This window comes from Polypterus senegalus, chromosome 3 (assembly GCF_016835505.1).
Source record: "Polypterus senegalus isolate Bchr_013 chromosome 3, ASM1683550v1, whole genome shotgun sequence".
NCBI classification, from domain to species: Eukaryota; Metazoa; Chordata; class Cladistia; order Polypteriformes; family Polypteridae; genus Polypterus; species Polypterus senegalus.
In genome coordinates, this window is record NC_053156.1 from 180646640 (window position 1) to 180674208 (window position 27569).

General features: G+C 37.1%; 1 protein-coding gene across 1 annotated transcript in view; it reads left to right on the forward strand.

The window, feature by feature from the left end:
• The window catches only part of LOC120525725 (EH domain-containing protein 3), a 77117-nt gene that overhangs the window by 19680 nt on the left and 29868 nt on the right, over positions 1-27569 (forward strand). Inside the window, exons 2-3 of the mRNA XM_039748272.1 lie at positions 17009-17185; positions 21287-21384. Of these exons, the coding sequence (XP_039604206.1) occupies positions 17009-17185; positions 21287-21384 (275 nt within the window). The remainder of the gene's footprint in view (positions 1-17008; positions 17186-21286; positions 21385-27569) is intronic.

Sequence of the window (27569 nt, forward strand, 5' to 3'; positions counted from 1 at the left end):
TTCTGAGGGGAGCAATTGAGTCTAAAACCGTTTTACTTGATGAATTTAAAGCTAAGATAGAATCATCAATACTATCACAATGGCATTGAAGATCAACACTGGAAAACATGGTTTTAAAATCAGATATAATAGAAGAATTTAAAAAGCAAGAATACTATGCAGCACAGCTTGCAGTGGCAACATCAACAATAATATTAAAATCCATCATTAGTGAAAAATGATCAGTAAAGTGAACATCAAATATATCAATTTTATTAACTGTAATACCACGTATAAGAACAAGATCAAGGGTGTGACCAAGAGAATAAGTTGGGGCATTAATATGCTGTATAAAATCAAATGAATTGAATAATGATAAAAAGTCATTAACCAAAGGTTTAGATTCTCAATAAACGTATATGTTAAAATCGCCAATAATAAGTATTTTATCATAGGAGAGCGTAATATCGGCCAAAAGATCAAAAAATTCAGAAACAAATGCATTGGTAATTACAGGAGGCCTATAAACCACAGCACAGTTTTCCTGTGTATGTTCTAAGGGAGTGCTAATCTTTCCAGTCTCACCTAAGTTCACCCTACAGTGAGCTTTTCTACGTCTATCAAGGTTGTTTTCCTTAACATGAGGTCATTGTCTAATAAAACTCTTATCCTGCTTGACTTTATTACCTCAAAGAAACTGGATTGTTCTTTATATTACAGGCTAAAATCAACATCCAGTTCCAAATGGTCCTTTAAAATGTTGATCAGTTTATCAACAGGAGCTGCCCAGGAGCAGAGTTTTTCTTTCTTAGCACGGTTTTTTTTCAACAATATAAGGTATCAAGACTTAACGGTTATTAGCTGCCATTTCTCTATATAAAAAAAAAAAAGACAAAGTATCATCACTTAAAATAGAATAATGTCACTAAGATACACACTTGTACTAAAACAACTTACTACATAGTGGGCTTAGTGTGAACCTCTTTGTAGTTAGTGAATAAGTGACCGTCTGTCTTGTAAGCAGATAATGTGACTGTTTTGTTGAGCTTAGAAATCAGACGCACAGACAATGTAATGTCTGTGACTGACAGCTCATAGGAATGAAGATGTTATGCATATTGTGTCAAAGTCACAATGGACAAAAGAGACATTGTTATTTACCAGGTAGATCTATGCAAATTTGCTAAATTTAGGCGGCTCCACACTTACTATTACTGTCACAAACATGCCGCTGACATAATTGATAGCACAAACTGTGACTTGTGAACTGGTGTAAATTGTGTTATTAGTTGTCTGTGCTATGATGTATGCCTTGGCAATGTCAACTTCAGCTAATGTTGAAAGTGAGACAAAGTTGATACAGTGTTTGTATCTTGGGTTTGAAAAATGAAGGTGCACTAAGATGAAACTCCATCATATGTTGATGTCTGGTTGCCAATGCCTTTAAAATGTTTTTGAAGTTTTGAGCGTCATGAACAGCTCTTTTGGAAAGAAAAAAAAAAACAAAACAAAGTTTTCCTTTAAACTGCATAGTCCAAAGGTGCAGTAAGGGCCCAAAGGGCCATTGGGAACTTTAAAAGGATGCTAGCTAAACAGTAAAGAAAGTCAGTTTTTTGTGTTTCTGTTCACCTGTCTGTCTTGTCTACAATTCCACCTGTGGAATATTCTCTCTTTCTTGGATCGTCATACTTGCAAATATGTATGGGACTGTCTTATACCTGCCTATTGTGTGTGTATAGTGTTGGATTGGTGACCGTACTTCATCAAGGGAGCGCTCCCAAATCTCATCACCCCTCACTGCATCAGGACTACTGGTAGGACTGTTTGATACATTACTTACAGAAAGCTGTTCCCTGGAGTGCCACTTTTTCCTACATTCCATTTTATCCATTACCATTGCTTTTAGACTGTGTTAAGGACTTTGTCGCAAGTGTTTATTATTAGTGTTTATTATTGTGTTGATATTTGATATTGTCATGGGGGAAAGGGAGAGCTATTTCTTGATTTGTTGCTTATTTTTTGCTTTATTTTTTGTTTCATTTAATATACAGCTTTATTTATATACTGTTATTTTGTAAGTCGGGCCAAGGCTGCATGCATTCTTGCAGTCCCCACCAAACAAACAAACAAACAAATCACCGACTCTATGATGGTTTGAATCTGATCAGCTCCAGACTACTATAATGTAAAAAATAAATGAACCTGACTCTGACCAGTGCTACCCTTATGTTCCATAGTGAGTTTTCAGTATACTAATTGACGTAAATGTGACTAGACAATCATCATACAGACATGTCAGTGGACTAATGCTAGAGAAGTATCTGTGCAATAGTCTATAATGTGTTAATAGCGGTGGACTAGAGCTGGAAGTATTTACACACAACTTATATTTCCAATGGAGATCTGACCTGCCAACAGGAGAAAACACTCCATCAGAAACTGAGGTAGTGATATACCCTCATTTGAAAATCAGAAGATTTTTAAATCTATAAAAACTAACTGTACTGAGAATGCCATTAGGCTGAAATTTTCATCTTTCAGATTAATACCACAAACTAACAGTTAAACTGATTTTGTGAGGAGGCATATAGTGGTTGCTTATCGATTCATGAAGTTTGAGGAAAACAAAATGTAAAATCAGAACATTTGGAATCAAAGTGAATCTCATAGCTTCAGATAGAAACAATACTTGATTGCTTTATCTATACGTCATTGCTTATCTTTCATGTTAGTTATCAAAGCACATTAAACTAGTGGAGAGGCAGAAAACTGACAACTTACTGGAGTGGTGAAGCAAAAATGAGTAAAAAATATCCTTTTATAACACCCAACCCTTACCCGAATGTAGTACTGGAACTGTAACCGTTCACAAATGTGATAAAGTTTACAAAGTTAACATGCAACCTACATAAATACTGAAAGTATTACATGTTATAGCTAACAGTATTACTGTATAAGGCTAACAATACATAAAACTTATTTCTCAAAGTACCTTTGTCTAACATTAACCTTAATTATCTGTAATTGGAGACTGGCTAATGGTACCCAAAATTTAAAACAAAGGGATTAACTTGGAAATCTTAAGCAAGGTTACAGGTGTTGAATAAAACCAGCAGTAAGAAGGATAAATTATATGAATGTAACCTTAGTTTTGATAAATACTGTATAAATTAGTTCTATCTCTCTTATCATTTTTAACAGCACTAAGTTGATAAGTAGTGGAGAACTGGTGAACTGCAGTGATGTGTGTTAAGCTTAAAGAATGAATGAAACAATCACAACTCTCATATGATTTCATTCAGAGAATGAAAACAAACTTTGGAAAAATCTTATCAAATCTCTGCCACCTTAATTAAAAAAAAAAATACTGTGGTGCTCTGCGCTCCAGTCCTGACTTGGAATCCTAAGGTGGTTTTGTTGTGTGGTGGGTCCAAAAAGTGCTCCCAACCATTCCCCCTGAGCTTCTCTCTCTCTCTCTCTCTCATATCAAATGCAGACTGATGCCGTCTTGGTTAAAACTTTCTCCTACTACTACACCACTAATTTTATGTTTGTTAATATGAAATCAGGCGTACACCTGTTGAAACTCCTTTCAGGTAGGATGAACTTGATCACAATAAGTTGTCTTTTTGGGAGATGCAGATGGTCACACTTGATCAAATGTTACAAGTTTAATAAGCCTCAAACAGACTTGTTGAGCACACTTCATATGTTTGATTTATCACAGCTTTTCATAAAATCTTGAGTTTTCTTGACTAAATTAATGATTTTCATCATTGGGGTTTACAGTAATAGAGTATCCTAGAGAATGTGTGGCTGATCATCAACATGGGTAGAATGCCTCTTCTGTTTCATTCCATCAAAAGTAGATTTTTCAAGGTTTTAGCCCAGTCTCATGGAGCCAGGGAACTGTAGCACTGGCCCCAAGTATTGCCATTATTAAATCTAATCTCTCTGTTATAAAAGAAAATCTTGAGATGAGACTATTGTCAAGAGATATTTTTCAAGTCCCACAAGACGAGACTTTTGCCAAGAGATGTTTTCAATTCCCGCCCTCCTCTCAACCATTTTCAACCACGACCATGGTCCTTTCACCTCTCATTCGCGTGAATGCTTTTGTCAGACACAGTTCCTACACTCTCGGCTCATATAAATTTTTGTGTTCCTCACTTTAAGCTCCCAATAAAAGAAGACTTATTATATCCAAATCTTATTGAAGAATTCCATCCCGAAGAGTTACTAACAGAAGAAATGAGTGCACAGGCAATCCTAGCACTGAGAAACGATGAAGTCAAATGAATTTATGTGAAAATTGTCAATTGGTTACACAGCAAATTGGTTAAATGCATATCAATAGACTATGTTGAAACAGTTGGTAGTGATGGCGTAATTTATGTTTGAGTTATGGGTTATGCAATAGGACAAGATTAGTTGTTTTCAAAATTGGTCAAACAATTCTGACATGTAAAATGTTAACAGGTGACAAGGAAGGTAATGTAGTACATCTTCCGCTGATAACAGACACCAAAGGAGATCTTGATATGCCATACGTATTAAAATGTGTACAGTTTCCCATTAGAATAGCTTTTGCTATGACAATTAACAAATCACAGGGACAAACATTCAAAAAAGTCAGGATATTTATTACAGAGAAAGAAACGATATTCACTAATGGGCAGTTATATGTTGTGTTATCATGATGTAGGTCCAAACATGGAATCAAAATTCAATGCAATATTGTTTTTACTGAAGTTGTACAGTAAGAGTGTAAGTTTAAAAATATTTGCGTGTTAATTTCAAAGCCAAACAGAACGGAAATGTATAACGCAATGAATACCTCTAACGCAACATGAAACACAATTTTCTTTCAATTTATTACGTTGTACTATTTTTTACTATGGTAAATTACTTGCTGTAATGTAAAATAATTTGTTCTATTATGCATATGTAACAATTTCCAGGAATATAACAATCTGTTTAAATTGTGCATCTGCTTCCCCATACGTGAATGGCAGATCTGCAAAGTGGTTAGTGCGTAGCACCCGCCAGGGAGTTGGCGATTTAAGTGAGCCAGGGCTAGAGCCCCCTAGTTTAATAAAAAAAAAAAACCTGTGTGTGTATGTCCAGGTACTATGTTACTGACATTTCACCAAATGGTACCTCATAAGCGTTTGTAGTACTAAAATGCATTGCATATATCATTCCAACAGATGGCACATCACAAACATTTGTAATAGTGCATTGTATTACTGCAAATGTTTGTGTTATACCATCTATTGAAATGACAGATATGGTTACATGCATTACACAATACATTCCAATGGATGGTGTGCTGTGAATGCTAACATTGAGTTCTGTGTTGATATCATAGATTTCAAACAATCTTAGACGGGTAGCACAGCTTGTTAAGAAAATAAAATAACAGTAGAAGCAAGCTGTTATATAGTCTCACAAACCAGATGTATAGCCTAATAGCTTAAAGTAAGGGGCAGTGATTGTGAATTGCAAAGAGCAGTGGTGCTCTCATTAACTTGGTCCGACAGACAGCAAGATTCTGATTATGATCAACCATCTACAGTTGAAAAGTCTACTAAAATAGATAGATAGATAGATAGATAGATACTTTATTAATCCCCAAAGGGAAATTCACATACTCCAGCAGCAGCATACTGATAAAAACAATATTAATTAAAGAGCAATAAAAGCGCAGTGCAAGTTAAAAAATGCAAGGTGGAGAGTGTGAGGCAGGTATAGCAGTCTATATAATTTTGTATAGTGTTAACATTTACCCCCATCCCCCCGAGTGGAATTGAAGAGTCGCATAGTGTGGGGGAGGAATGATCTCCTCAGTCTGTCAGTGGAACTGGACAGTGAGAGCAGTCTGTCGCTGACACTGCTCCTCTGTCTGGAGATGATACTGTTCAGTGGATGCAGTGGATTCTCCTTCTCCTTGATTGACAGGAGCCTGCTCAGCACCCGTCGCTCCACCACCGATGTCAGACTGTCCAGCTCTGTTTCTTACAATAGAGCCTGCCTTCCTCACCAGTTTGTCTAGGCGTGAGGCGTCCCCCTTCTTTATGTTGCCTCCCCAGCACACCACCACGTAGAAGAGGGCGCTCACCACAACTGTCTGATAGAACATCAGCAGCATCTTATTGCAGATGTTGAAGGACACCAGCCTTCTAAGGAAGTATAGTCGGCTCTGTTCTCTCTTGCACAGAGCATCAGTATTGGCAGTTCAGTCTAATTTATCATCCAGCTGCACTCCCAGGTATTTATAGGTCTGCACTTTCTGCACACAGTCACTTCTGATGATCATGGGGTTCATGAGGGGCCTGAGCCTCCTAAAATCCACCACCAGCTCCTTGGTTTTGCTAGTGTTAAGTTGTAGGTGGTTTGAATCACACCATTTAACAAAGTCCTTGATTAGGTTCCTATACTCCTCCTCCTGCCCACTCCTGATGCAGCCCACGATAGCAGTGTCATCAGCGATCTTTTGTACGCGGCAGAACTCCCGAGTTGTATTGGAAGTTCGATGTACTGTATATATAGGCTGAACAGGACTGGAGAAAGCACAGTCCCTGCGGCGCTCCTCTGCTGCTGACCGCAGAGTCAGACCTGCAGTTCCTGAGACGCACATACTGAGGTCTGTCTGTAAAATAGTCTACGATCCATGCCACCAGGTATGAATCTACTCCCATCTCTGTCAGCTTGTCCCTAAGGAGCCGAGGTTGGATGGTGTTGAAGGCGCTAGAGAAGTCCAGAAACATAATTCTTACTGCATCACTGCCTTTGTCTAAGTGGGAGAGGGATCGGTGTAACATGCAGATGATGGCATCCTCTGCTCCCACCCTAACCCTGTTAGACATATAATAGTGTGTTGCATGTGCAGAGAGCACATTGTATATACATTTTAAAAATAAACAGCCTTTTTTAACATTAAATTATACATTGGCATTCAAAGACATCAATGGACTAGTGTTAAATATGAAATAACATTGTTATAGGTGCTATGTGTGTTCTCTGTTTGATAAGTTATAAGGATAGTGTAGGAGTTGATATAAGTTTGAAAGAATTGGCAGCTACATTCATGGCAAATGTGAACCGCAAAATATGCATTTGAAGTAAATGATGTCACCCCCCTCAAAAAGGAATGCTGTTAACAGAGTTGATAAGCAATAGCTACAGTAGCAGCACTCTGCTGACATAAGCAGTCATATTTGACTGGCAAGTAGAAGCATAAAGTTACAGTATGTACTTCTAAAAGCTAGTTATTAAAATATTACAAATTTTATACATTCGCTAGTTTTAAAGATTAGTTGTAAAATCTATATGTATACTTCTACTAATACAGTACAATATTTATAGCTTAAAAGAGCGTTTCTGTTTACAAGTAATATAACATAGTGTATTAGATACCTTTAGTAAGTACAGTTTGGCTCAAGTTACCAACGTCATGTGTTGTACATTTACTAATTAAAACATGCATTTTCCAGCAGTATATTTTTTTGATGGCGGCATTGTCACGCATGGGCAATATGCATTTGAAATATAGGTGTGAATTTTTTCTTTCTGTTTTTAATGTCTTATAAATCAGACGGTTGTCTTTCAGACAGGCACCTACTTGCTAAAAAAGAAATATAACATGAGTAATACCTATGAAAATTTGAAAAATCAGATGTGGCTTAAAGTGGAGATATAGAGGCCAACATTGCTATAAAGCACAAAAGGAAAATTGTTATACAATTTTCAGCAAGCCATATGTTGACAAATATGCAATTGTAGACCAAATTCAGTACTAGATAACAACCCCTGAAAATTTCATGCATCTAGTATTAATCATTCAAAGGTTATGACTGATGGAAAATTGTCATTTATTTTTAGTAGCACTTGTTTTTTTTAGCAAAGATAGGTGCCTTTTTAAAGTCTCCATATCTCAGAAACAAATGAGCATACAAGCTTAATATTTTGCACACTAGTTACTGGCTACATTTACATTATTGTCAGTAAGTACTAAGCAATCTGGAGGTGGTTTTTCAGGAAAGTTTGTTGATTTGACACAGAGTTACTCAAAAACTTGTGCACATACACACTGTTTTAAGTTGATTTGAGATTTATACTGAATAGTAACTTGCTGTGCTACTTAGTGTACATATAGTTGTATAATTTGTTTTGGTGTGTGTTTGTGAATGCTGTTTTTGCCTTTTGGGTGTGAGCAAGAGTTTGGCCTGGAATCTAAGCAAGTTTTATAAATGAGGCTCCTGAATTCAGTTCGGAAAGTTTTTGTTAAGAACAATTATTAACAGTGAATATTGGTGCTTGATTGTGAATTGCTGTCTCTGCTCTGATGCACAGTACATGTGTGTTTTGGTAAGAAAGAATATTGAGCACACATGTAGCATGCAATCAGCTGACAAGAATGATCCCTCATTATAGTTATTTATCCATCTGTACGTCCATTAATCTTCCTAACCTGCTTATCCAGGACAGGTTTACAGAGCAGCAAGCATTGAGCGCAAGGCAAGAAAAATTCCTGTACAGGGCTCTCATTCATTGTATGGCAAATGCACAAACACAACCCTGTACACTCTAGGGCCAATTTAGAAACGCCAGTCTACTTACGTTTTAATAGGATGAAGTTTGCTTCAGATATTTTAGCATAGGCACAGAACTGTCATTCCTATCTCACAGTGCTGGGTTTTGCATGGAGTTTGCACATTATTCTACTGTATTTAATGATTGATTGGTATCACTGAATTTAAGTGAGTTTACTCAATCAAAAACATTTTCTGTTCTTTTATTACCATATACTCAGTCAGAGCAACTCAACATGCATGAAAAAAAATGATGATTGGTTTGTGGTGCTTTAATTTGTTCTATCACACTCTTTGTATTTTTCATTTCCTGAATTTTTTATTTTTTCTTTATTGTGCATGGCATGCCACAGAAATTATGATATTCTGGTAGTCTGGCTCTATCAAAAATATGAGGCTATTAAAAATACAATGCAGTGTTATCTGTTCACTTAAGATGTACTTTTATTTGTACAAAGTACACTGAAACTCTTAAGTGCTGTTTTTCAGTACACTGCCACTTGTAATGAATCTCCCTTTGCAGGCTATATAAACAGCTTAGAATGTAATTGGTGAAAAGTAAGTGTTGTTTGGGAAGAATTAATAATTTAATCTGAGGACACAACTACTGAAGAAACAGAATCACAGAGGCAAAGGTAGGATAATAAGCAGAATATAGCTTGGCAAAGGAGCAATCATCATAACTCCACTCACAGTGTCCGATACAAGTAGAGAAGCAACCAAGAAACTTTAACTTCAGAAAATAGTGATAAAATTATTTTTTTCCAGTTTATTTTTGTTGTCATCAGAATGCCACTGAAATGTGCAATGCATGTTTTCTGAAATCGGAACCTTTTGCTACTTCAAAGGGGGACCTATTTGGTAAGGATTTTTTTCACACTAGGACCCTGGTACCCATTAGTTCCATTATAAAGCCACAAGTGCAGGCTAGTCATTTTTTACTTTATAAACATATACTTCACTTGAACACAATTTCATATGGAAAACTAAAATATAATAATAATACATTTTATTTATATAGTGCCTTTCCCATGCACAAGGCATGATTATGAAGAAATAACTTACACTTGGAAAACAAAATACAACTACTCATTTAATTTTTATAGCTCTGGTTGCATCTTACTTATATTATGGTTGCCTGTTCAGGTTTTTTAGGGAGCTCCATAGCATTACAAATGTCATTTTTTTTTTTTTTTTACAGTAAGCTGTATATTCTATGTTAAAGTGTTGTCCTTTGTATTTTAAAAAATAAAATACATTTTAAAAGATGTATTTTGTTTTGTTTTTTAAATAAAATATTGTAAGCTTAATGTTAAGTCAGTGACTACCTGTATTTAGTCATAGAGTATCTCCTAAACTCTGTGTGATTTCTCCTTTTATGTAGTTCACCTTTTAGCAACTAAACTACATGTGTGCATCCTCAAGTCTCATAAAATTTTGCCTTGAGGATTCACTACAATGTAATCACTGTAATGCTTATAAAAATAGATAGCCTGAAAAATTGTCTTTTTTGAGATCAAAAAATTTGGTGACACACAATTTAGTCATTTAGGGAGAAAATTGTCCAATTTCAATTAATGATTGATCATTTGGGTTTTTGCCACTAATAGTGATACATTTTAAGTCAAGATGCATGTTTTTTGGTTAGTTTTTACTTGCATGAATAAAAATTGATGTTGGTAACTTTAGTATAGTGCTCATTTCAGCTGATTGCAAACATTCTACAATGTATACTCCATGCTTTTCTGGTTGCACACTGGACAAATGCTTGCCCACTTTATAGCTTTGTTTATTTTGTAAATTTTAGATTGTACTAGTAGTTACTCCTCCACAAATAAATGAACTGTTGAATTACATTTAAGAACAGTTACCTGCATAATTAAAAATATGTTGTCAGTAAGCAGTGTGTAAAGAAGAAAATCAAGTGTGACATTGTCATTTATTATTGTCATAGTCATGTAGTTGATATGAAATATAATTTTCTGCATCACTTATGAAATGATACTATGCTGATTACCATTAAATATGTTAAAATATGATAAGCTTCCCAACAACCAATGAAATATCACTATGGTGATTTTTAGAAATAATGCTTTCATGAGTGCTGCGCGCCAGCCACTTTGCATCTCTGCCGCTCCCGTATGTGGATTTCACTTTCACCAAACAACAAATCTTTTCATTCTCGCAGATAATGCCTGTTCATTGGGAAGAAACACTACTTTTCCCTGATGGCAACACGACTTAGACAATCTATAAGTCTCAGACTTAGTTTAAATATGAACTATATATTCGATCTCTTTTCGCAGTTCCGTTATTTCACAGAGTAATAATTTCCGTTTATTTGTGCTAATTCGATCTTTACTATAATTGTTTTGAGGCTTTCGAATTTTAGTACTTTCATTATCTCTAACCTGCTCTGCATGTGTATTGTGCCAATGTTTTTGAATTCTTTACTTTAATAATATTTAAGGACCTAACTAATAATATTTTTGGACCTAACTGTATCCATCCATCCATCCATCCATTATCCAACCCGCTATATCCTAATTACAGGGTCATGGGGGTCTGCTGGAACCAATCCCAGCCAACACAGGGCACAAGGCAGGAAACAAACCCCAGGCAGGACGCCAGCCCACCACAGGGCACGTACACACACACACACACACACGGGACAATTTCAAATCGCCAATGCATGTCTTTGGACTGTGGCAGGAAACCGGAGCACCTTGAGTAAACCCGCGCAGACATGGGTAGAACATGCAAACTCCACGCAGTGAGGACCAAGGAAGCGAACCCGGGTCTCCTAACTGCAAGGCAGCAGCACTAACCACTGAGCCACCGTGCCGCCCACTTTGTCAACTACTCTTTATCTTTTATTTCCAGCCCCGGGTGTGATTAAATTTCTTGGAACAAAGTCCAAAGAATATAGCAAGATTAACAAAGATCTTTCACAAGACTTTATGGAAACAAGTAAATGAGTGAAGTTAATTTATCTGCCAGAGATGAAACATGAGCTTGACCACTATTTAACACTAGAATTACCAGAGCCTACGAAAAAAACCTGTAAATCCGTCCCACCTTAAATCGCTTCTTAAAACCGTTCTCACCTCTCCGCCAGCGTCTTTTGTTAATCTAAATGTGCTAATAAAAGAAAAGCTGCAAGTAGCCGGCTATTCCATCCCCCCACCGACTTAGAACGTGCACAAACTTCTCCCAGCTCATGCCTTGATTCATTTTCTGGGAGTGAAGTGGAGTTTTAGAGTGGAAATAATAGATTGTTGTTTGGAACACATGCATTTCATGTCTGTTCCGTTTCTACAGTAATCTGTGTAAACACATTGTTAAAACAGAAACGTTTTTTATATTCTAGTAGTAGATGACAAAATGTAGGCATAAACTATATAATGTACTAGCAAAATACCCGCGCTTCGCAGCGGTGAAGTACTGCATTCAAATTTTTAGTAAGAAGAAAATTAAACCTTTTTAAACTGTGGGACAATATGCCAATAATTATTTGTTAAGGATCTCTTTGTATACCATGTTGTCAGTTCGGCCCTCCGGTTGTAACATGACCAAGCTGTGCGCTGAGCTTACTCTTGAGCATGTAACTTACAGTTGGCCATGTGAACAGTAATCTTGTCTCAAATCTCACAGCTTGGATTGCTGCTGTCATAATCAGTTTGAGTTTCATGGTTTGTTTCAATTACGACAGTATTTGCAGGATTTGTTGTGTTGAAGTGACATTTGGCATCTGTCAAGCGTTGTAAGCACACAACCGGTTTCATCGATTAAAATCATATCCAGCTTTTGAGAGTTTAAACATTCATAAACATCAAAGTGTCTACTACTGAAATCGTCACCTGTGAATCTAAGATGTTTAAGAGGCATTGGCGGTTGGCCAAAGGTGTAAAATATTTGGCCATTTCGGTACACTTGAAAGCGACAACCGAACAATTCAGCGGCAGCCATCAACTCACATGCAGAACCATAGGTGAAGGGCTTAAGCATTTCACTCTTCTAGTGCTCCTGTGTAGTATAATAATCTCCTGTACCGTCATCAGTCCACACCTTGAACCTGTCCCAGTCATTCAATACATAAGACAGAATGTTCCTACGGATATCAAGAGTGAGCCTGATATGGCCGTGCAATATGTAACAAAGAGAATGGAAAAGGTAGGTGGTATCTCCGGGCATGGAAACCACTCGGTAAGTGACAGTTCTTTGATCGATAGAATTTCTTGAAGATGGGCCCATAAGTAACAAAGACTGTTGAAAAGTTCAATATGGCGGCCGACAGTGGCATCATACTACGAAATAAGTACGCATACATTGGTTTCAGTTAGTGGAGGGAAGCCGCCTACCAAATTTCGAGAAGATGGGGCCATCAATAAGAAAGTTCAACATGGCGGACGTTGTTGACCATTATGACCATTACGCGTAGAATTTCGAAATGAAACCTGCTTAACTTTTGTAAGTAAGCTGTAAGGAATAAGCCTTGCAAGTTTCAGCCTTCTACCTATACGGGAAGTTGGAGAATTAGTGATGTTGGAAAATTCAATATGGCAGCTGACAGTGGCGTCATACCACCGAAATAAGTATGTACATTGGTTTCGGTTAGCGCAGGGAAGCCGCCTACCAGATTTCGTGAAGATAGGGCCACGAATAAGAAAGTTCAATATGGCGGACGTTGTTGACCGTTATGACCGTTACGCGTAGAATTTCGAAATGAAACCTGCTTAACTTTTGTAAGTAAGCTGTAAGGAATGGGCCTGCCAAATTTCAGCCTTCTACCTACACGGGAAGTTGGAGAATTAGTGACGTGTGGAAAATTCAATATGGCGGCCGACAATGTCGTCATACCACCGAAATAATTACATACATCGGTTTTGGTTAGCGCAGGGAAGCCGCCTACCAAATTTCGTGAAGATGGGGCCATAAATAAGAAAGTTCAACATGGCGGGCGTTATGACCATTATCGACCGTTATGACCGTTACGTGTAGAATTTCGAAATGAAACCTGCTTAACTTTTGTAAGTAAGCTGTAAGGAATGAGCCTGCCAAATTTCAGCCTTCTACCTACACGGGAAGTTGGACAATTAGTGATGAGTCAGTCAGTCAGTCAGTGAGTGAGTCAGTGAGGGCTTTGCCTTTTATTAGTATAGATGAAGCCTGAAGTCCAAATATCAAACAAATACTTTTACATGAGGTACAAATCTAACACAACAATTGCGCTTTTATTCAAAAATACAACTGCAGAAACAAAAAGCCGCCTTAACAAGCGACATTGACACCTGTTTTTATGACTGCCTCTGTGGCGCAATAGAATCGGCTGCCGACTGGGAATCAAATGGTCGCGAGTTCGATCCTGCGCCACTCTGTTTTGAGAAGTAAACTGCTGTTAGTCTTACTATTTTAAAATAAAAACATACATTTGATTTCAGTCTGTAACAGCTGGTGTAATTTATGATACTTGTAAAGGTTAGCTTTGGTTTTTTTTTAGTCAGTTTTATTATCTCGGCCGCGTTCACGAGCCCAAACACACCCCACCCCCGCATCTGACATTGCTGTTTTCACATAGACTCGCTATAACAGAGGTAAACTCAGCTCCCTTCTACATCGAAGCAAGAATGCACATACCATTGCTTGCATACTAAAGTGTCAGCAGGCACTTTTTGTGGCATTACACACATTTTTGAGCATGCCCTCTGCACACTACTTGTGGCTTTAGGCTTTAGGAAGTAAGTAAATAAATAAAGGTAAATCGTGTCATAAAATGATTTCTTCAAAACGTCACATATATTTGTCTCTGGAAAAAAAAGCAAACATTTAGAGATGCCATACTTTTACAGTTGATCGGACGCTGTTCGTTTTCAAATAATATTGCATTTCTCTCTATGCTGTGGTTTCTATTACACACCTGAAAGAGAGACAATACAGTAATCCCTCCTCGATCGTGGGGGTTGCATTCCAGACCCCCGCGATAGGTGAAAATCCGCGAAGTAGAAACCATATGTTTGTATAGTTATTTTTATATATTTTAAGCCCTTATAAACTCTCCCACCCTTTTAACATTATTAGAGCCCTCTAGACATGAAATAACACCCTTTAGTCAAACGTTTAAACTGTGCTCCATTACAAGACAGAGATGACAGTTCTTTCTCACAATTAAAAGTAAGCAAACCTATCATCTTCAAAGGAGAGAGCGCTTGCAAAGAAAAGCAAACAATCAAAAAATCAATACGTGCTTTTAAGTATACAGAAGCACCGTGATAAAGCAGCATTTTGTAGAGGAGCGTCCGTGTCCTCTGTGCAAACAGCCCCTCTGTTCACACCCCCTCCGTCAGGCAGAGAGAGTGAGAAAGATAGAGAGAAGCAAACAAGCACCGCGCGGGAAGCATATCTTATAGCATTGAGGAGTTTTAGTTAATATGTAATACATGCACTGATTGGGTAGCTTCTAAGCCAACCGCCAATAGCATCCCTTGTATGAAATCAACTGGGCAATCAAACTGAGGAAGAATGTAACCTAAATTAAAAGACCCATTGTCCGCAGAAAGCGGCGAACCAGCGAAAAATCTGTGATATATATTTAGATGTGCTTATATTTAAAATCCGCGATAGAGTGAAGCCGCGAAAGTCGAAGCGCGATATAGCGAGGGATTACTGTATATGTGAAAACCTCATCGTACAAATGCAATATTATGTCAGGCAGTGTCAGATGCGGGGGTGGGGTGTGTTTGGGCTCGTGAACGCGGCCGAGATAATAAAACTGACTAAAAAAAACCAAAGTCAACCTTTACAAGTATCAATAATTACACCGGCTGTTACAGACTGAAATCAAATGTATGTTTTTATTCTAAAATTGTAAGACTAAGAGCAGTTTACTTCTCAAAACAGAGTGGCGCATAATCCAACTCGCGACCTTTTGATTCTCAATCGGCAGCTGATTCTATTGCGCCACGGAGGCAGTCATAACAAACAGGTGTCAATGTCGCTTTTTGTTTCTGCAGTTATATTTTTGAATAAAAGTGCAATTGTTGCGTTAGATTTGTACCTTATGTGAAAGTATTTGTTTGATATTTGGACTTCAGGCTTCATACATTATATAGATTATGCCTACATTTTGTCATCTACTACTAGAATATAAAAAACGTTTCTGTTTTAACAATGTGTTTACACAGATTACTGTAGAAATGGAACTGACATGAAATGTGTGTGTTCCAAACAACGATCTATTATTTCCACTCTAAAACGCTGAGAGAAGTTTGTGCACGTTCTAAGTCGGTGGGGGGATGGAATAGCCGGCTACTTGCAGCTTTTCTTTTATTAGCACATTTAGATTAACAAAAGACACTGGCGGAGAGGTGAGAACGATTTTAAGAAGTGATTTAAGGTGGGACGGATTTACGAGTTTTTTCGTAGGCTCTGGTAATTCTAGTGTTAATGATAACGCTGTCAAGCCACACTGAAAACCCCTGCTTTTTAACATTAATTTTACTGTATCCAGTTAACCAAGGGATTGCTATGTCATGTTTGTAGGATCTCCGTGTGTTCTTTTGTTTCATCTGATACCCCAGGAATGTTAGATTAGTTCATGTAGGTATACGTTTTAAAAACCACTAAATGCAATTCTATGCAACTGAGGACTTAAGCCTACCAAGAGACAACTAGTGCAGGGCAACGAGCCTAAGTCACAGACATGCTTGACCTGTGACTGTTGGTGTATGCATATATACCCACAGTCACCCATGTAGGGCAGGCATTACATTGCTAGCTATTTAAGTGTGTATGATTTTTAGTTGTGGTAGGAAAACTGAACTACCTGGAGAAAAAATCGTACTGACATGTGGAACAGAACATGCAAACAACATAGATGACCAAGCAGGGATTCAAACCTTGTCTTCTGGATCTGTAAGGAAGCAGTGCTAACCACTGCACCATTTGCCACTTGTTTAAATGCTGTATCGTGTGATCCCGCAGGTTCTCATTCTTGAATACTGCATTTTGTTTAAAGATCTGAGACAAATCATTGTGTAAAATTTGCAAAAACAGAAGAAGGGGAAAACACTTTTCACAGCATTGTATTAGTGATGTGGTAGAGAGCTTGTCTTTACTGTAAAGGTGGTGTACATAAAGTTAGTTTGTGACTCACAAATTGCTTTAAGTTATAAAAAAAAACTATGCAATATACAAAATCCTTTTTTGGAGGAGGGCATAAAATAAGACATTGTTATGGTTGACCTTCCATTTAATTCCTAACTAATTTGATTCCTAATTATTTTGTCTTGCTTGAAAACCTTGGATTCTTACTTTTTCAATGCTAAAAGTCAAACAAAATGTTGGATAACATATATAAATATTTTTTTTTCTTTTTAACTTTAAGTTTTTCCCTGTTTTTTTGGCTAATCTGAAAGTAAATATATTTCTTTCATCAGGTACTTACTGGAGCAAGATTTTCCTGGTATGCGAATTGGACCAGAACCTACAACTGATTCCTTTATTGCAGTAATGCATGGAGATGTAGAAGGAGTAATCCCTGGCAATGCTTTGGTTGTGGATCCCAAAAAGCCTTTCAGGAAGCTAAATGCTTTTGGAAATGCATTTCTGAACAGGTCAGTTTCACCTTTTCTTTGAACTCATGATCAAATATACTTTTTTTTAGCTTAAAGTAAAATAAGTTTTAAGGTATATGGATATAAGTATTTTGTTCATGGGCTTTTATGGATATTTATACTCTGAGCCCTTTGTACATGTCCTTATCAAAAAAACAATTATTGCTGTAGCAAAACTGGCACATGTAAGAGTTTTAAATCAAATTCTAAGTAAAACAACACAAATATACAATATAAAACAGTAATCATAATTTATCAGCTGCTCCCAAACAGACAGTTTAACAAAAGCACACACTTCGGTATATTCATCAAGAAGCATGGCAAATTGCTTGCGTACTAAAGTGACTTTAGCTGCAGGTGGAAGTCCCATTTTACTTATGGTGCCAAGCAGAGTTGCATTGTGGTGCAGCAGTCTATTAGCCGGCAAAAGCGCTGTGAAGAAGCCATCTGTTAAGGTTCTGTCCAGTCTGGTAGCGGTCACGGGACATCGTATCTTTGATTCCCGGTACAACAAATAATTCTGAGCAGGTACAAACTGGGGTCATCGCTTCTCTTGTGAAAAGAATGGAGATAAACAGCATCAACTCAGAGAGTGAGAGGCAAGTTTGTTTTACCACGTGAACGTCAGTGAGAGAATAAAGCTGGAAAAAAAAAAAAAAAGCGCGGTATAAATTTTGACTACTTGTAAAAGTTAGCGTGTTACAGACTCAAATCAAATATATGCTTTTATTATATTATAGTACTGTAATAATAATAGCAGCTCACTACTCAAAACACGGAGTGCTGAGACTCAAACCAGCAACCCTTTGGTTATGAGGCAGTAGTTCTTAACTCTGCACCTTTTAAGAATACATTACATGTTAGCTTTTTGTCAATTGACATTTGACCTTGGGTTTGTAATTCATTGACAAAAAAATGTAAATTAAATGATTTTTTTTTTTTTTTTGCTTTGGTTATATTCTTGAATAAAAGCGCACATGTTTATTTGATATTTGGGTTAAAGTCTTCACACATTATGCACTTCATGTTATTATTAGTATAACATGGAAATTTTTTTTGCTTTAGGTATGTGTTCAGCATTTCTTGCCTTGCATTTCCTTTCATCCTACACTTACCTGGATCTTTGTAGACACGGAACAGGTGTGAGATGTGTGTATTCCAAATAACGATATACTGTATTATTCACCCTATACAACTCCTGGCACCTCACACTCGGATAAGGAGCCTTGCCTTGAGCTGGGAGAACTTTTTGCCTGAGTTGAGCTTCGTCATGGGCACAGGATAGGATGGCAGGCTGCTTGTGCTGATCAACAAAACAAAAGACGTTGATAGAGAGGTGCAAAGGAATTTAATGTGGGCTGGGATTACAAGTTTTTTCATAGGCTTCAGGGATTCTAATGTTAAACCCCCTAACCCACCACCCTCAAACTCTCCATTGTTTATTTGTGATATATTGCCTAGGATTCCTGTACATCTAATTATTTTCCTCTGATGATGATTCCTGATAGGAGTCGAAAGATTTGGAGTGAAAAACTACTTTGAGATACGTGATTCATTTTCTCCTTTTGTGGAGTTCCAGCTACAAATATGCAATCTGTATCACAGACCTTGGCTTCCATTTTTTTAAACAAATATTGGGTGCAAAACTGGCTGAAGTACAGGTCGGATAGTGACATCACTCAAACATGAAGCAGATTGGGCATTGACGTAAAATGCGAGGTTGGAATACACTTATAGCACCCATGCATGAAAGATGTTTCCATGGCTGCTACGGGTCTGCTATGTCACCCTGGTCTCACATAGGATTATGAGGCGCTGGGGTAGAAAGTGTTTCTGTAAGTCAGCCACAAAACAAATTTCTAGGAAATTGTTCACTGAATAAGGTCAATGGCACACACAGCATATCTGCTGTGAAAATTACATTAGCAAATTTTAATGATCAACTCTATTGATAGCCAATGGTTTTAAATATGGTAGATAAATTCTGCCTAGCCAATTTAATTTCTCGGAGGAGATATTGCCATACCAAATTGTGAAGTCAATATAAATCTGTGTGCCTGGTGACACTGACAAGGTGGGTGTAGAGTCTAGTGATGCTTTGCACAGAACAGCATCACTTGCTCACTCTTGGTTTGTAATGTAAGAAAACAAAGGTAAACGTTTTAAGCAAAATGCACAGAATTTTAAGAAGCTAGAGTGAGAATGAAGCAGGAATGACTTCTAACTTTCATTCTAACCCTCACCAATAGTAGAAATCCATGCATATTATTTAAAGCATGTGTCATTATTGGAGTTTTTGATTCTGGAACATAGACGAGATAGAAAAAAGCTATAAAACAAAATTTACTCCCTGAATAAAATTTCCAAGAATGCTAACAGACAAAGAATGAAGGACTTTCTGCTGTTTCAGAATTGCACATGAGAAATTAATAAATAAACATGATTATTGTTCTGCTTGTCAATTGGGTACTGAAATCGGAAGACAAGTGTAATCCATCTCCATTTTCAAAAATGTGTATTTCTTTTCAGTGTTTTGCATTTTTTATCCTCAAGTCTGTTGATTTGACTGGATGGAGGAACTTTTGTTCTACAGAATTAGAAATCCTTGGCAGCTGCTACATCACCTGTTATTGCATCTTGTGTCCTTGGAGAATATTACCCAGATCTTCAAAGGCTGTGCTTCTTTATTTCTCTAGTGTTTCCCTCTCACACATCTTTGGTATCCCAGTCCTCTTACAGGTGCTGTCTTCCTACAGCATTGCCTTTCTCTTGAAGTGCCTTGAAGACATACATTGCACCCACCACTACATTGTTTTGTTTCTTCTCAATTGGCCTTGCTAGTTTCTGGCAACTGGAAACTGCTATTATACATTGTAAGGGCAGTTATCTTCACATGTAAAAATTGGAGACACCTTGGGGCATATTTCAGGTTTTGAATTTAAGATCCTTGGTGGGAGCATTTACTCAATGTTGTCCCTTAAACATTTCTTCTTAAGCATACAAGCTTGACATGAAGATGCAGATTGGAATAAAATGTGTTGCTCTATGTGTGTATGTCCTGGGTTCAAAGTTTTTGCCTGGTCATTGTCTTTATTGAGTTTGCACATATTTTCCTTCTACATGCATGTTAGTGTGCACAGTTATTGCAGAATTTGAAACTGATTGTTCTTAATATTTTAAAAGTGATTATTAATTTTAATCACAAATATTAAAAAGAAATGCCTGTTTTTTTGCTGCGAACTGCATATGCTGTATTCTGTATACATACAACACAGAAGAACCTCTATTTTGACGTTTTTCCCTACAGAGGCACTACAAATTGCTGATATTAAGAAGTATAATGCAAACATTTTGTTACTTTATTTTCTAAACCAAATTTTACTGCTGAAAACTCACCCATCAAATTATGCACTCTCTGTTCAAAAATGCTAAATGTGGTGAATGGTAGTAATGTATCATAAGATTAAGAAGTTAATGTAAACACAGCTGATTATTCTGTTGAAGTGGCATGTAAAATAATTAAATGTAGCAATATTAATGTGCAAAATTCTCAGGAAGTATTTAAATGGTAAGACATTGTTACATACTGCTGCCATTGTGTCATAGTGAGCTAGAATACACATATAGCACTATCAGGTCTAAAAAGATATTTTTCAGCTTCACTATATGCGCACATACAATAGTATTTGCACATTATTAGGCAATGACTTCTTGCCTATAATGTACAGTATATCAGCTTTGCAACAGCATAGCCATCATGATTTGCATAGTGTTTAGTTTTGGTATAAATGTCATCCGATACACTCCAATCGCACAGCCTATGACCAAAGCACTAGAATCTGGGGCGCCCAATGATAGCAATGCCATTCACAATGTTTGCCCTGTTATCTGTTAGCTATGGCTAGGCCCAGGCAGTCAGTGTGGCTCTCACCCCTTGAGCAGTTGCATCCCCAATATATACTTGGGTTTAGTATACTGTTTTCCAGCATCTGTTTTTTAGCATAAATCCCTTATCAATATAATAAATATCAGTTGTGGTTGCATAGTGTACCACTTGTTTCATAAGGCATCAATTTTACTGAAATGCATTTTTCATTATAGGTTTGTTTGTGCCCAACTGCCAAACCCAGTACTTGAAAGCATCAGTGTTATTGATACACCAGGAATTCTTTCTGGGGAAAAACAGAGGATTAGTAGAGGTAAGAAGTTTTTTAATATGTTGAAAATGAAATGTTTGTTATGGTTATCATTCATACATTAATGCATTGTATATGGAATTATAAAAATAAGTCTTAAATGTTCACCTTAAAGATTGTTGGCAGGTAGTTTAAAATGATTGTTTAGCTTTGTAAGTTTACATAAGTGGTAACAGTATTTGTAATAAAACAATACCTGCATAAACGTTTCTTTTATAAATTCTGGTTATTTAGAACATTTGTCTATAACAAGTGTACCAAATACATACCTAAAGAATGTTTAATTATTTTACTGTACTTTACAGATAGCTTGCTTTTCCCTAGTACATTATATACAATGTGGTCTTTGATACTTGCCAGTCACCCTAAAAATAAAATATTCTTGTGTGACGCAAATTCACATGCTGAGACTGTACCCAGTGACAGAGTATATGCCAGTGGTGGCGAACCTATGGCACGCGTGCCAAAGGGGGCACTCAGAGCCCTCTCAGTGGGCACGCGCGCCGTCGCCCGAGCACAGAGTTTGTTACTATAAAGCCAGAGGAATGTGGGGCCGGGCTGCTCCCCTCACCGCTCCCCCTCTTCACGCGATACGGAGGACTTTTCTCACATCACCCGCCCCTCTGCCCAGCAGCCCAATGGGAGCGCTTCCTTCCTCTCCTGTCTGGGGTAAGGCGGGCGGCACACATGCTGCTTGAGGGTGCGGCACGGACTGCAGCCTTTTGAGTCTGTGATTCCCGTGGTGGGGTTGGAGGGGATGTGGTATAGCGGGTCCACAGCTGAAAATTGAAAAGGCCAGTTTTAACAGATAATTGCCGCACTCGCGGCTTAAAGGGGGTTATGGTAGAGTGGCCGGAGCGGTTTCCGGGAGCTTTGTGATGCGGGCAGTCCTCGCTTAAGCGCACAGGTGAGGAGTCGTCCGCATCTGTAATTATTGCCGGGAGTTGTTAATCGCCACACCTGATCCACGACCCCGTAATATATAATGGAAGCTTTGGGGGCGGAGCTTAATAGGGAAGACCTGAGTGAAACACTTGAGAGGATCGAAGGGATGACAAAGGACAGCACAGTTAGTTATGAAAATGAAATCCTTAAAGTGTGGAATTCTCTGCCAAATAATCTTAAGTCAATGAAGGCACTTGAGATTGCTTTCCTTACTTTGTTTGGAACATCTTATGCTTGTGCGCAGCTGTTTTCAGCTTTGCATTAAATCAAATCTGACACCAGAAACAGACTAACAGATGACCTGAGTGCTGCATGTGTTGCTCTCAAACTTACAAAGTATGAGCCAAGGTTAGACAAATTATCAGCATGCATACAACAGCAAAAAGCACATTAATTGTTCAAAAGCATACCGAATGCAAACTTTAACCTTTCAACAAAAAGTTGTTTGTATCATTGAAAGCTCTGTTATTATGTTTTTCTTTTAAGACAAAAGATGTTAATGTATGAGTTGCTTTTCTAAACTAAAAGCTCAGTAGATAGATAGATAGACAGAGCGTCAGTATTGGCAGTCCAGTCCAATTTACCATCCAGCTGCACTCCCAGGTAATTATAGGTCTGTACCCTCTGCACACACTCACCTCTGATGATCACGGGGTCCATGAGGGGCCTGGGCCTCCTAAAATCCACCACCAGCTCCTTGGTTATGCTGGTGTTCAGTTTTAGGTGGTATTCAGGTTAAATTGCCATGTTGGCACTTTGCGATAAATAAGTGGGTTTTGGATTGCAGTTTGGGCACTTGGTTTCTAAATGGTTCGCCATCACTAGTATATGCACTCCTCACGCCAACATTTACATGCTATTAATGGAAAAGATTACTGTTTATTTGATATATTTTGTCCTGTAGAGTAAAACTGTATCCAACAACCATACAGACAATGAAGAACAACATATACTATATTCCATGGCATGCTTTACTGAAAAGGGACAGTTGGATTCTTTTTTTTCCTGGTTAAAAATACACAATAATTATACTGATAAATTCAGTATATGTGAAACAGGCTTGTACATACTGTATATCATGTTAAGTAACATTGCCAAAACATTGCCCTGTGTCTATAAAATTTAAGGCTTAAACTTGAGACCGTTGAATTAAAAGTTTAAAAAAAAAAAGGTTTTGAACGTGATTAATCTAAAAGGGAGGCTTCTATATATAGTAGCAGTATAGTATATATGTATATTTACTGTATGTTTAGACTATATAAATATGCTCTTCCTTCTACAGTATGTAGTATACACTGTGTTGATCAGCATGCTGAATGACTGAATTTGATGGTTCAAGGTTGTATTCTTTATTTTAAATGCAATGACGCAGTTTAGCGACTATTACGTTTAGTGTTCTCATTAACTCTTTGGTGATATTAATTTTTTTATCCGAATATATATTTCAGTATAATTAAAGAGTAATTTGCTACAAATTGACACAGCCATCTGTATCACTTTACTGTAACTCCGAAGTCTTTCAAACCGTATATTGCACAGTGTGTCATGAATTTATGCTTTATGTTAAGTGCCTAGCTTGAACCCAGAATATGCCATTCTTACTCAGAGAGTGGTCATTACATAGGATATCCTATTAGCTGGAAGTTGACTGTAACTAAGCAGTAACTTGTGGAGAATGGCACTATACAGTATGTGGCTGCCATTAAAAGGTTGCATATTCAGTCACTGGGGTACATTACAGAAGTGACCATAGGCAGTGTTTCCCCTCATTGTAAGTTCAAACTATTCTGGCTGTGTGCAATTTGAGTAGGTAATTCAGATGGGAATATTGTTTCATTATGTGTAAAGCCTGTTCTTATCATCTGATCAAAGAGTGACTGAAGACTAACTGCTGAAGACATTTGATGCCACTTCATGGCAGTCCAGGCTGGTTGAACCTGGTACTGTTATAGGTATGGTCAGCAATAGTAAGCAGGCAATGACATTAACACATGCTCTGCCCTATCTTTATTTCGAGTGAAGTGTTACATAGTTGTAATAATATTTGGTCACCATACTTTTTGATAACAAGAGGTGTTAATCAATGATGAGCTGAGATAGCTCCAGAGACTCCTGCAGACAAAAAGAAAATCACCTTAAGCCATTGTCACATTGCACGTCTTCTAGCTGTAGGGGATGTCAAACTTAATGATTGCACTTCTTGATCTAATCACCTGAGTGTGTCAATTTACACTACTAGAAATTGCTGGGGATATAAAATTGTGATTACTTTTTTCGACAATTTCACATTTCCAAAGTAATGTGAGCTCACTCATTTTTCTGACAGTCAGTAATGTTCAAAAGCACAGTGAGTTTAGATGCAATTTCATCCTTTGTTTTTTTTTTCCCCCATTCTAATAAGCTGCGTAAACCATGATGTGATCAGAGAGATGAACCGCGCTTCTGTTTGTGAGGTCCAAAACACCTGCATTCCTTTTTCCTCATTACTGCATTATATGTGCTGTACTTTAGGGTGAGCACTTATTGGTTATCAGCTTTCATATACTTACAGTGCATCCCTACAATTTAAGACAATATCAGACCTGTTTGATTTTGCCAGGGCAAGCTGCTGACTAGTTGGACTAAGCCTCTAGGTGTGTCGCACTATACCCCTTACTTGGTAAGATAATGTTAAGTAAAGTCTGTGACTGAAAATTACTGGAAAAGTCATTTACTATGATGTGGCCTTTAGTCAGGCAGACTAATGGTTATAATTCAACTTTTCCCTAAAATCCTAAACACTAAATCCAAAGAGGACTGTTTCACTTATGTTATTTAGAATGCCCAGAGAGGACTGGGCGGTCTCATGGTCTGGAATCCCTGCAGATTTTATTTTTTTTTCTCCAGCTGTCTGGAGTTTTTTTTTTGTTTGTTTTTTCTATCCACCCTGGCCATCGGACCTTACTCTTATTCTATGTTAATTAATGTGGACTTATTTTATTTTCTAACTGTGTCTTCTATTCTTCATTATGTAAAGCACTTTGAGCTACATTTCTTTGTATGAAAATGTGCTATATAAATAAATGTTGTTGTTTCCAGCATTGTACCTATAAGCATGGACTTAATGTCTAATTAAAAAGAACCTCAATCCAACCATCAAAGGCTATAGTACTTTTTAAAACTAGGTGCATACATCTTTATATCCCTTTGGAGCAGAAAGCTAAATAATTTTTTGGAGGATGAAAGCACTTTTGTTGCAACAAGAATCTACTCTTGTAGAACCTTGGAGCAGGATGCCCTGAACTAGCTCAAATATCCACTCCTGTATGTACTGCCACTAACTGGGCCTTTTCTAGTAGAATAAGCCATAGTTCTATAAAGGAATTTCAGCATCTATGCTCCTGTGCCAGAAGAGTTATTCTTTTCCCAACAAACCACCTGAAAACATAGCCAAGAGTTAAAAAGTAGGATGAGGAAGAAAGTGCTATAGAGTATGCCACAGAGTCTGACAAAAGACCATGTGGCAAAGGGAAAGCGCACTCCACTGCAAGAAAAGTTCATTACTTCAACCTAGAGCCTCAACATGCAGCTCCATTCAGCACTGAATATTATCCTTAAGGAATAGTATTTTAAACCTTTTTCCTATGCTAAGATAATATAGAACTCTAATTAGTTAGTAAACAGACAGCTAAATCCTGCTTTCTCACATTTGATTGTTGCAATGTAAATTTCTGTCTCTTAGAGCTTTTAACTAATTTAGAGAGGAGAAAGCATTGAGCCACAGAATAGCAGTTTATTCCTCATTCACCCAAGTCTATGTAGCAGAGCAAAGGAGAGCAGACTGTCATCTCATGCAAAACGTCTTGGGCAGAGCAGACTCTTTCTTTTTTTTTTTTTTCCTTCTTTATTTCTTAGGATACTGTTTCTTTGTATGGGTAGTAACATCCTTTTTATATTTTACAACTCTGTGATGGCCAGTGGGATTATTCTATTCTGTGGTTTGCTTGATTAATAACATCCCTTTTGAGATGCCCACTGAAAAAGGTATCTCAGTTATGTGAGGCACTCTACCTGCTGGAAATATTATATCGTTGGAGGGAATAAAGACAAAACGGACTGTCATTATGAACAATGCTGCTCATCCTCTTTGACGTACTATCATTAAATACTTTCAGCTGATAAATTACTAACCCAAAGTGTGTCACAAAAATGCCGCTGCAGCTCATTCATACCTACAGCAATATGCCTTTATAGTGTTTCACTATGACTATGACTGCTCTTTTATCTATAGATAAGTCAGATGTTTTCTTTCTTTATAGGAATTCTGGTGTGTATTTGAGAAGAGTTGCTGTTTATTATATTTCTTGAGTTTTTCTAAACCGTTAAATTTCTTCCTTGGGATGAATAAAGTTCTTTCTTTCTTGTTCTGCATTTGTCTGTCTCATCTCTCTTGCATCCCATCTTTTATCAGTACAGTATTTATAATTCTATAATCCCTGTGCTTAACAATAAATGATACTGTTATCTTTCTTAAAAAAGTACACTTCACTTACCTTAAGTCTAAAAGCCAAAGACCCTAAGGAGAATAAAGTGAGAGCCCTTAACATATTGTCAAAATATTGCCATTCCCAACTTGTAATGAATTGATTGACCACTTAATTCATCACCTTTTCCACATCTACCCCATAAAGACAATATTCAACAAAGTGAATACATTTCAAATGAAATAATTTATTGAAGGCTTGAATTTTGCTTTAGGCAGATATTTGGTTTTTGTTAACTCTTTGATTTGGTGCTTTGGCAAATTATTGCACAGTGCCTACATCCAAGCTACTGTGACTTTTTTTGTTTTATACTTTGACATTATTCACATTTCTGCTTCATGTTATACACTAAATAATGAACAATACTCAATACAGCAAAAAACAGTTTTGTCAGTACTTCATTTTAACACAGGACATATCCCATAAAACACAAAGTATAAGGAAATTATGTTTACCTTGGTTAAAATATATACACAATTAAAAAAATATAAACACATTTTGTAATTCAATATAATAATCAATAGTTGACAGAAAATCAGACATTGGAAAAAAATGGATTAATATAGTTTTTCATATATTTGACTTAAAAAAAATACTTTGTACTTAAAATAAAAATCTACTTAATGCTATTTCCTTAGAGGTGGATGTTTTGATAAACAGTATGGTATTTTAGGAAGCATTGCCAAGAATGCATCAGTTTGGTATCCTATATTTAACATG